At 34.6% G+C, this 12,531-nt stretch overlaps 1 protein-coding gene across 1 annotated transcript in view; it reads right to left on the bottom strand.

Moving 5' to 3' along the window:
* Nucleotides 1-11,679: 11,679 nt before the first annotated feature.
* Nucleotides 11,680-12,531, bottom strand: part of LOC123233809 (hepatitis A virus cellular receptor 1 homolog) — a 31,920-nt gene continuing 31,068 nt past the window's right edge. The window contains exon 8 of the mRNA XM_044659852.1: nt 11,680-11,884. Within this exon, the coding sequence (XP_044515787.1) occupies nt 11,680-11,884 (205 nt within the window). The remainder of the gene's footprint in view (nt 11,885-12,531) is intronic.

Genomic DNA, 12,531 nt, shown 5'->3' with positions numbered 1-12,531 from the left:
AAGGAAGGAAGGAAGGAAGGAAGGAACGAAGGAAGGAAGGAAGGAAGGAAGGAAGGAACGAAGGAACGAAGGAATGAAGGAACGAAGGAACGAAGGAAGGAACGAAGGAAAGAAACATTCTTGAGGAAAGAACCATAAAGAGAATGAGCACCTTAGAAGAGAAAGTGGAAATAACCATATCTAAGTAATAGACTCCTTGAAACTACAATAAACCAAATATTCTATCAACTAACTCTTACTGAAACCTGGCTTCTCACTAATAATACAACCTCCTTGACTACTTTTTTCGTTACTGCCTGTATCTTCACAAATTCTCCTCAGCTCACTGAAGAATATTCCTTGCTCCCATTTTGACTCCTAGGTTCTCTCTCTTCCTCCATCAGACTCAAATTGCCAGCCATTTTTTGAAATTCATGCTACTTATAACTTCCACTATATGTTTTAGAACATATAACTACTTTCCTGTTTTCCTTACCACTTTAGAAAATAAATCTAATAGTCATATTACTGGGGCAAAAAGTATACATAGTCTTATGACTCTTTGAGTAGGATTCCAGATTGTTCTCCAAAATAGTTGGATCAACTCACAGTTCCACCAACAAAATATTAGTGTTTCTATTTCTCCACATTCCCTCCAGTGTTTTCCATTTTGCCCTTTTATCATTTAGTTTATCAGATAGTTGTGAGATAATACCTCAGAATTGTTTTGATTTTCATTTCTCTAATTAATAATAATTTGGAGTAATTTTTCATATAGTTATGTATAGCTTTGATTTCTTCACCCAAAAACTATTTGTTCACATTTTTTTTTACCATTTACCAATTGGAGAATGGTTTGTATTCACATATTTTAACATAGATTTTAGATATTAAATCTCTGTCCAAGCAACTAGCCATTAAATATTTTTCCCAACTAAGCTGTAATTCTAATTGTAGATTTATTCATTTTATTTGTAAACAACAACAAAAATAAAAAACCATAAAAACCTCCAAACTAATGTATTGAAAACTGTCTATTTTACATTTCACAATGCTTTCTATCTCTTGTTCATTCATAAAATTCTTCTCCTATCCATAAATCTGATAAATAATGTGTTCTTATCTAATTCATTTATACTACCTCCCTTTATGCCTAGGTCATTTGTCCTTTTGATACTATCTTGGTAAATGGTGAGATGTTGGTCTAGGTCTAGTTTCTGACAAAATTATGTTTTAATCATTGTTGCTTGTGCTTCACAAGAAAAGGCTGGTTTGGGAAGTGATACTTTAAAATATGGTGTTTGAGAATTTTATGTTGGGGCCACAGCTTAAAATATAGGAGTGGCTGCCTTCTGGCCAGAGATGCAACACATCTACCAGAGATGGTAAAAATGTTTTTGCCTGTCATTTGGATAAGGGATTGGGTGGCAAGGGAGGACAAGTTAGGGAGAAAGGAGTTACAGATTTAGAAATATATATGATGTAAAAATAAAAGGCATACTTTTTTATGCAGGCAAAAAGTTTTTTAAAAATCTAAATTGGTTATTGAGTTCCCTAAGTGAGAGAAGTATCTTTGCCTGGAGTCTTTTAAGTCTAATTAAAGGAGCTTTAGGCTTAAAAAGAAGAGGAGGGGGGAAACTGCCTGTATCTGTTGCCAAGATAGCTTAGAGAATACCTACCATGCCAGGAGTAGAAATGATTAATAAACTGGAAAACAGATTCCAGGAAAAGTGTAGACAACAAAACCAATGACTCCAAGTATCTATACACTAGAGGTAAGAAGCAAGGAGAACAAATAAATGTCCTCCTAATGTCAGGAGGCGAATGTGACCTCATGAATATCACCAAGATTTAGTGGGACAAGCTAAAAGATAGGAAAAGAGTATGAGATTTAGTGGGATGTGTGCTAGTGGTATATGGTTCTAGAAGGCTGTACCCTAATCATAAGAAATATACTAGATAAAAGGCAAGAATAGAGTAATGTATAGTTTAATTTAACAGAAGTTCTTTAGTGGGGGACTGTGAATTTATTTTTTTCTCCTTAATATTTTGGTAACTATACTTAGATATAGTTATTTTATAATCTTGGGTATTCAAAAACATTATTCTGAGAAAAAGTCCATAGACTTCTCTAGACGTCCAAATAGGACCATGATACAAAAAAGCTAAGAATCCCTACTTTTAAAAATTCTAAAGAGAGCAAGAAGCTCAGAAAGGGATACAGATGAGAAGGGCAATGTTGATGCTGCCATGTTAAATTTGATTTATACTTAAAAAATATGCTACATGTTAAATTCATGATTTCTAAGGAAATATTATTTTTCTCTCCTTTGTATGGGAAAACATGTTTTCTTTTTATTACCATCAGGTTGATAATAATCATAAAAGAATACACAATGATGTGGAGAAATCCAGGGACTACAGCTCTGACTTCATTAGAATGTTTGGGTGGAGACCAAGAGGCAGTAAAAAAAAAATAATAATGCCATCTTCAGAGCATATTGCCTCGATAGAAATAAAATGTAGATGAAGAGGAACAGGAACATTCAGGAATCAGTAAAAAATTTGGCTTAGAGGAATGATATAATGGTAATTTGGGAACTTTGACTACCCTCCTCTTTCTCTGGACCTCTCCCACTCCTTCTCAAAAGCTAATAACATGGAAGAGGTGACTGGATGCCTCCAAGAATCTCCATTCAATTCAGCTCAGCTCACCAATGCAGAGAGAATAAAAATCGTCAGATAGCCTTTTTAAAGCATTTTTCTTTAGGCCACTTCCTGTTGTTCCCCCACTTCACAGGAACCAATCAGAGCCTTTCAATTTGTCTAGCACTACCCAGGGGGGCAGTGTTTGAGGGATCCACCTCTCATCCTTTGAGGGTGTAAACTCTCATCAGAAGGATTCACAAGTTTCTGACCAATTGAATTAAAAGGATGGAGCTCTCTAAATACTTGGTTGAGTTAAGATAAAGAAATTTCCTTTCACAAGAGAGAGCAAGGGAAGGAAAGTCCTTCCCCTCTCACTGACTCAGGTCATGGCACGCATAATGAGAATAAACTGTGATCTTTATTTTCTGGACAAAACAGATAAGAGGAGTTAGGTGGCTCAGTGGATCAAGAGCTAGCCCAAGAGATGAGCAGTCTGGGGTTCAAATCTGCCTTCAGATCCTTCTTAGCTATGTAACTTTGGGAAAGCCACTTAACCCCCATATTCTAGCTCTTAGCACTCTTCTGCCTTGGAACCAACACACAGTATCAGTTCTAAGACAGAAGGTAAGAGTTTAAAATGAATTAATAAATAAATAAGAAGAAGGGAGGGGAGTAGTAGACAGTTCAGTATCATCAGCTTTAAAGATGCAGGGAGTCAGTCCAAGAAGGCTATTTCAAATACATGGTAGGAGGCACAGGTTTCTCTGTTAGGCAATCTGGGTATGCTCCAAAGGTCCCTCAAAAGTGCTTCCATGTTAAGAGAACCAAGCATGCCTAGACAAGCAGGGTTACAAATAGAAATGTAAGGAAAGGCAGATAACTGAGGATTAGACTTATTCTGCCACATCTTAAAAGCAGAAAATGAGGTACCATGACTGGAGTTTACAAAGAGAAAAATTCAAGTTTAATAACCAAGAGAAAAGCTTCCTAACCATCAGGGCTAACTTAAAGCAAAATAGCCTACCTCCAGAGGTAGTGAGTACCCCCCTCAGTGGAAGACTTCAAAAAAAGATGGTGGACCATTTTTCCAGTATGTTGTAGAGGGAATCCTTATTGAAAGACAGTGAGATGGTACAGTCAATAGAACTCTAACCTGGAGTCAGAAAGACTTGAGTTCAAATTTGGCCTCAAACACTTACCAACTATGTAACCTTGGGCAAATCATTTAATCTCTCTTTGCCTCAGGTTCCTCATATGTAAAATGGGATAATATTGGCATCTATCTCAAAGGGTTCTCATGAGAATAAAATGAGATAATAGTTGTAAAGTGCTTAGCTCAGTGCCTAGAACATGTTAAATGCCTATATAAATGTTGGTTATTATTATTAGGCATAGGATAAAATCTATGGCTTCTAGCTCTACTAATTCTGGAATTCTGATTCTATGAAATATATATACATATATATGCATATATATGCTACATTGAGAGTTTAGGCAAGTAAAGAAATAAGTCCATCTTAAAGGTTTCTCAGGTGACTTAGTTTTTACTGTCTTGAAGCTTTATTTTTTTAATGGCCTTTAAAAAAAACTTCTTCCCCATATTCTTCTATAAAAGAGGAACTTTGAGAGATTTTGGCATCAAATTGATTGAAATAGCAAGCTTCCTTAAATATTTACATGAAATAATGCAACTCTAAGGATTTTACTTCCTCCTTTCCTTCCTTTTTGAACTAAAGAACTTTAAAAATATGAATCAAAATAAAGTTACATACCAAAGCAAAGACTGGATATGTTGATAAGAGACTTTTTTAAATGGTTGAGAAATATCAATTACATTAACCGCTCTAAACAGTGAGGTCAGAAGCAATTCACTTCCTATCTTTTCACCAACAGAATCACTGATCATCTGCCTAGATTTCTTGAGCTAGAATAAATGAATTCTTCCCCCAAAATTTTTAAAGGTCATTGTACTAGGAAACCAACACAAATATATAAAACCAAGAGTCCTCCCTCAATGAATGAGTCAAAGGATATGAGCAAACAGTTTTAAAAAGAAGAAACTCAGACCATTACCTTCCATATGAAGAGTTGCTCCAAATAGCTAAAAATTAGAAAAACTCAGATCAGAAGAACTTCAAGGATCCATCTTACATCTAGCAAATTGCCAAAAGGGTTAAAAGAAAAAAATAGGGAACATTGGAAGACAGCACATTAATTTATTCATAATGAGGCTATTAACTGATGCAACCACTCTGGAAAATAATCTGGAACTATTCAAATAAAAGAAACTAAAAAGGCCAAATTCTTTGGCCAAGAAAGCTTTATGCTACACATTTATCCAAAGGAGGCCAAAGATAGAAGGAAAGGTCTCATATCCCAAAAACACTGACAGTAGTACTTTTCATGGTAGCAAAGAACTAGAAAAATAAATCTGTCTATATGTTTTGTAAATAAATGTAATAGAACATTACTATGCTATAAGAAATGATGAACATGAATTTAAAGAAACAAGGAAAGACAAACTAAGGCAAAATGAAGATAGGAGAACTAGAAAAACTGACTACATCAGTGCAAATAGCCAAAAAAAATGAAATAATTACAGATGAATATTTTGAAAAAACAGTTTTCCAACATGTAATCTGAGGGGAAAACTTTTTAAAGAAAATTTAAAGAACCAGTTTGTAGCTATTCTTAGCAATACAGTGATCCAAGAAAATCCTCAAGAACTCATGATGAACAGTGCCATCCAACTCCAAAGAAAGAACTGATGGAGTTTGAATGCAAAAAGGAGAGAACTGATGCAGAATGAAGGAAGCACAATCTGGAAAAGATAAGATACTATGATTCCAACAATGGAATAAAATAAAAAACAAAAAAGAGAAGCAATGCTAATAAACTTTAATGACCAAATTTGGCTCTTGAGAAGATGTTAGCAAATATACTTCCCTCTCTTGCTCAAGGGATGAGGAACTATGAGGATTGTTCTGTCTTTGTATTCCCAACACTTATTGCAGTGCTTGCTTAGCATATGGCATTTATTACTATTTACTTGTTGATCTATTGACTAATCGATTCATGGAGATCTCTTAGTCTGGATATAAATGAAATATGGAGCACAAGGATATGGAGAAGGAAATGGAAAACCACTCCAGTATCTTTGCCAAGAAAACCTCAAATGGGATCACAAAGAGTCAAGCAAGACTAAAATGACTAATCATGGAGCACAAGACCTCAACAGTAAGTTGTGCTCTGTAAGTTTAAATTTATACTCAGGAAGGGATGTGCTAGAGGCAATCATTAAGTTTTAAGTGTAAGCATTTACACATCAGAACTTGACCAATACAATAACAGGAAGAGCTCTCCTAAGGGAAGTGAATAATTGTCAGATCTAACTTTATTCAGTAAAGTAAAGATACTTTAAGTTTTAAGTTCTAAAACATCACAATTTTAGGAAGAAATAGATCCGTATAGCTATTTAAAGGAATAGAAAACAAAATGTTGCAATCTAGAGGTTCTTTTGGCAATGTATTTCTTTGGCGTGATTTATGAGCTATCTAACTTCCTAATAGCAAAATTGCATTTTTATATATATGACTCAAATAATCCAGCTATTTTTCTCAATCCAGCCTCAAGAGGAACTTTCTTTCAGGACTAAGAGCAATACAATTAATAATACATTAATAGCTGGCATTTATATAGAATGTTAGGTATTGCAAAGTTACTATGAAAACTCTCACTCTATCCTCACTTCTTTAAAGATTCTAGTGGATCACTGCACTGGATAGAAAAGGCTATTTAGAATAATAGGAGACAAATGGGTGGAATCAAGAGGAATTTATAATCTAACATCATTAATCATGTTTCTACATTAGGGATTTAAACATTCTAGCTATATATCTCAAAGTATATATTGATAGCTTCCCAATAAAGATATTGCATTTTTATGATATAGGATTCAAGTAATCTAGCCATTCAGCTTAATTCAGCATTTCAAGGAATTTTCTACTGGAACTAGGGGTATTTTGAGTGCATACATAAAAGCGGTCTCCTTAAGGAAAGTTTACAAAGCTTTACAGGTTTTAAAGTGTCACTCCAATAGCTTTTGTTGTTTGGTTTCATTTCCAACACTTCTTGATCTTATTTGGGATGTTCTTGGCAAAGATACTGGAGTGGTTTGCCATTTCCTCCTCCAGCTCATTTTACTTAAGAACTGAGACAAATGGGATGAAGTGACTTGCCCAAGGTCTCATGGCTAGTAAGTGTCTGAGGCCAGGTTTGAACTAAAGTCTTCCAAACTGCAGGCCCTATGCTCCATATACTCCAACTAACTGTCCCACTCCAATAGCTAGCAATAGATTAATCTCACTCCATAGAAACATATGGAACATTTCAGATCAGACTGATCCATTGCCATATATGTGACAGATAATGCTTGTTATTTCTAGTTAGCAATCAAACATAATAATAAAAAAAATTACTTCCTAGGAATAAATTTACTAGTAGTAATACCGATAGCATCCTGCTGAGCATCCATATTCTAGCTACCTGCAGCAATAAATCAACGGGAATCCTCTCCAGAAAAATATATACCGTCAGGGTCTAACTGTATTTTCTTTAATCCACTCCTTTTTAGGTTCTACTCCACAAAGTATACTAAAAGTCTTCCTATTGCAGGTTTAAGCTATTAAATATTATCCTATAATATTATTATTATTAGTCCGTAAAACTGCCCTGAAATTTTTAGGACACTCTGTATAATGAAGCCTAAAAATGAGAGACATAAGGAGTGAGTCCTCAAAGGAATAAATTCCTTTATAGAGTTTCTCATACTGTATCAGTAACAAGTAGCTAGCTACAATTCTGGATACCCAGTGGGATGCCACTGACATCACTACTAATTTTTTATTACTACTAAGTAATAAGCAGTAAAGTATTAATGATAAATAAACCAGTGGTTTTAAGCTGCTAAAGCTTTTTTTTTTTTTTAAATAACACCATCTACCTGTTTTAAGTAGAAATAGACTCATTTGGTTATTTAGGTAAAAGAAAAATCAAACTGGTGCAAACTATAGGTCCTATTGATACTGCATTATCTCTAAAGTATGTACATGATTTCTTATTAGCTATTCAGCTTCCTAATAATAACACTGACTTTTTTTTACATGTGGGCCTGTGGACCTGGAGTTTTCTGAGCTATTTTCTCAGTCTAACTTCACAGGGAAATTTCCTTTTGCTGAGATTTGGTGTAATATGTATTAACACCATTTTATTTTGGTGTCTTGTTGAGAGGTCTTACCTTTTCCTTCTTTTAACTAGAAATATCCATCTAGCTGTTTTAAGTAAGAGGGGGGAAATGATACATTATAGATATTCATTTCACACTGTAACTTAATTATAGGCCTATTATAGACAGCCTATTATTAGCCTTCTAGCCTTCCTAATAACAATACTGGGTGTTTCTTCACCTGAGACTCAGATATTCAACCAAACAAAATGAATTGTCAGTCTACTCAGAAGGTAAAGCTTCTCCTCATGATTTCTACTTAGATTATAGCTTACTTATAATTATATCGCTATCCTCTTTCTGAGCATCTTCTGTTGTGGCTACTTATATGTACAGAACATTAAAAGGATTCTATTGAGGGACTGTTACAATGTTATGGTCTAATTATATACACTAATCATAAATTAAGTAAATAACAAGCCACTCTTTCAAGAGAAAACCCTTTATTTTTGTTTTTATGACCATAATGGGACTCAAATGCCCCTTTGCAGAATACATTATAGCACATAATTTTGAAAAACTGCTCAGTCACATCTATACCTTTCAGTGAAAGATAAGTAAAGCTCATCTTTGAAGAGGCACTTTAATTTAAAGACAAAGACACTGATAACTCCAAATAATATCCTGTCTCAAACCAGCTAAAAGAGACTTGTAAAAAATCATGAATCTAAATGTCAGTCTACAATGTTTTTCTTTACAAATATTTCATTCAAAAAAGACCAACAAATCATGAAACATGTTTCTGAATACATTTGTTCAAAAGATGTTTCCTCTCCGCCCCCCCACTCCTGCCTAGGTCCATGAAATAAAAGTAACTTCTTTTAATTTTTATTAAATTTAAATTGTTTAATATTTTATTTTACAAATTGCATGTAATAACAATTTTTATCATATGCTTTCTGAAATTATAAAATCCAAATTTTCTCCCTTCTTTTCTTCCCCACCCCCCACCCCAGAAGTGGTAAACAATTTGATCAGTGTTATACATGCCTTATCATATAAAACTTACTAATATAAAAACCAAAATCCCAAAGTAAAAACACAAATAAGCTAAAATGAAAAATAATAGGCTTTGATCTGCATTCCAAATCCATCAGTTCTTTTGCTGGAAGTAGATAGCATTCTCTATCATGTTCTTCGGAATTGTCCTGGAACATTTTATTGCTTGAGGTAACTAAGTCTTTCACAGCTGATCATCATTCAATATTGATGTTACTATGGCAATGGTCTCCTGGTTCTGCTTATTTCATTCTGTATCAGTTCATGTAGGTCTTTCCAGCTTTTTCTGAAATGATCCTGCTTATCATTTCTTATAACAGAATAGTATTCCATCATCATCATATGCCAATTTATTCAGCCGTTCCCCAACTGATGAACATCCCTTCAATTTCCAATTCTTTGCCACCACCAAATGAGCTACAAATATTTTTGTACAAGTAGGTCCTTTCTCTCCCCCTCCCCACTCCTTTTTTTTTTTTTAATCTTTTTGGAATACAGAACTAGTAGTGGTATTGCAGCTCTTTGGGCATAGTTCCAAATTGCCCTCCACAATGCCTGGATCAGTTCACAATTCGACCAACAACGCATTAGTGTCCAACTAAACAAAGGTAATTTCTAAAGAAGCATTGTTAAAGAGGTACATAAAAGCTAGAACAGCAATTTAGTTTTAAGAGACCATTGTCATTAACTTTGTAATCATCACCATCATCATCATCATGATTGTCATCCAACTTATTGCGCATGTAATGTGGACCTACTATTGTAACAGGCTCCATAGAAATTTATGGCCACAAATAATAAAGTGATAATACCTTGCTTTTGCAGAGTGCTTAGTTTTTCAGAGGATTTTCATGTCTGTTATCCCCACTGATTACTACAAAGACACTGAGGTAGTCAGGGTACCTTTACCCATTTGAGAACTAAAAAAGCATAAGTATAGGTTAACATATATTATTATATACCTAATTAATGACATTTATGGGTTCTGATTTCCTCATCCTGTGATCCTTCTACTAGTGCCATTTGGATTTGGTGTCCATCCTGACCACTGTTAGAAAATTTTTATTTTTTTAAAAACCTTTAGAATCAATACTGTGTATTGGTTTGAAGGCAGAAGAGTGGGAAGGGTTAGGCAATGGAATTTAAGTGAATTGCCGAGGGTCACACAACTAGGAAGTATCTGAGACCACATCCTTAGAATCCTAAAGGTGGTTCCTTTTCGTAGTGGAGTTGTACCACTGAAATCTTCTAAAAGTTGCTACAAATTCCCAGTGTAAAATTAGGACAACCCAACATTGCAAAATACTATTCAGAATGGGGAGTCATTCTACAACATGTTATCAACACAGGCACCTAGCAGATGAGCCTTCAAAACGTTCTGAATACTTGAAAGAAAATAAAAAGGCTTTTATCTGAAACAATTCATCACATTTTGGGGGACACAACCCCATTGCCTAGCCCTTGCTGTTCTTTTGTCTTAGAACTGATAAACTGATACTAAGACAAAATGTAAATGTTTAAAAAAAAAAGAAAGAAGCAATTGATCACAACAACTATAATAATGTCTTTGGGATTCCTTGGATCAGTTTTTCCTATGGTACAAATTTCCTTCTGATAAACAAACAAACAAAAAATATAATTGAACTTTTGAAAAGGGAAAATAGAATGACTGTAATATCAGTCACCAAAAAAAAAAAAATCTCTGATCTTTTCCCATTAATCATTACATTTTAAGACCAAAATTGTTAGGGAAAAACAGAAAGACATTGCCAGACTAAAATAGTGATAACCTCAAATAGAAATGGTTTCTATTTCTTTCTAAAAGGTCTTTCCTATTGCACACCCCATTCAGTGCAGTTTTGCAAAGTGTTGGTTTTTTTCCTTCCTTGGTTCAAACTTATGTGTCTTATGTCAATTTGTGGCTGCAGAAGACTGAGACAGTTGCAATTTTTCTACCTTGGATTCATGTTCTCATTTCTAAGCAATATCCACCACCTATTAATAGAACTTCTTTGCGCACACTGTAGCATGAGCTATGAAAGGTACTCTAGTTTCCTGTAACTATGGAAATGAGCACTCTGAGCTCCCAGGAATTCAGTTGGCCACAAGCCACATTTGAAAAATCCAAAAAGGGAAATTGGGTCTACCTGTGCTAAAGAAAATAAAACCAGCTGCCTACATGGGAACTTAAAGAGAAATGTAGCAATTGGAATTAACAAAAGCAAAACTATCCTTTTGTTTATTTGTTTGATTGTTTGAAAGCTTCAGTGATTGTGCAACTCTCCAGAAACCCAAACCTCTCTGTGTTGAAGAATGATATAAATTGGCATAGCTGAAGAGAATTACTGCCTGGTTTAACTGCCACTTTTTTAGCATAATGGTGGAAACGACATTGTTTGATGTTGAGTTGGTTGTATTATCTCTAGAGTCACCATTTATTGTCATGTTTGCTGCTGATACAACTCCCTGTCAGATAGATGACACCTGGAGATAACTCCTTGAAAGTAGGTTAACATGAGGGCAGCTAGGTAGCTCAGTGGCTAGAGGGCTAAGCCTGAAGATGAGAGGTCCTGGGTTGAAATCTGGCTTCAGACCCTGGGCAAGTCATTCAGTCCCCATTGCCTAACTCTTACTGCTGTTCTTCCTTGGAACTAATACTGAATTATTTTAAGAAAGAAAGCAAGAAAGGAAGGAAGGAAGGAAGGAAGGAAAGAAAGAAAGAAAGAAAGAAAGAAAGAAAGAAAGAAAGAAAGAAAACATTAGAACTGTCAGTTGCGTATGTTATGGCCAAACTGTTTATCATTATATGTTTCTGTGACATAAGCATTCTCCTCTTCAATAATATAGGCATTTTCTGGCTCCACAGTGTAGACATTCTCTTCAATTGCATAAACATTATCCTCTGCATGGATGCCGCCGCCTTCAGTGGTAGTCCTTATGTCTTCTTGTATACCACGAGCCAAGAAAGTCAGACTAGAGAAACAAAACAGAAAAAGAGGAATAGGGATTTGGTATGAAAGGAAAATCATCTAAGTACAAGCTACCTAAAACCCCGGAGTTGAAGATTCCCTTTGAATTCAGAGAGCTTAAAGGATACTAAAAGAAAACAATTGGGGTTTTTTTTTAAACCTTTACCTTCCATCTTAGTATGAAATAATGTTTCTTTTTGGTCATTTCATATTCTAGTCCTGATAAAAAGGAATAGACTCAGAAAGATGTAAATGTGACATAATAACAAGAGATATTGTTAGATTTTTCAAAAATAATCAATCTAATAGAACAAGTGTGTATTAAGTACCTACCAACAGCATCACCAGGTATAGTACATAAGGTACTAAGAATACAAAGTCTAAATTAAATACCTGTCCTCAGGAGGCTTATATTCTATTGGGAGAATGTTATGCCAATAAGAAAGTAGAAGTTCATTTTGAGGGAGGAGGAGGTGTGAGATGAATCCAAAAATATATTCTTAATTCTTCCTCCAAATTAATTTTTTTAAACCCCTTTTAAACATAGACATTGAACAGAAACTATGGAAACTGTCCAAAAAAAAAAAAATATATATATATATATATATATGAGAGAGAGAGAGAGAGAGAGAGAGAGAGAGAGAGAGAGAG

Source organism: Gracilinanus agilis, chromosome 2 (assembly GCF_016433145.1).
Source record: "Gracilinanus agilis isolate LMUSP501 chromosome 2, AgileGrace, whole genome shotgun sequence".
Taxonomy (NCBI): Eukaryota; Metazoa; Chordata; class Mammalia; order Didelphimorphia; family Didelphidae; genus Gracilinanus; species Gracilinanus agilis.
This window is presented reverse-complemented; position numbering and strand designations above follow the sequence as displayed.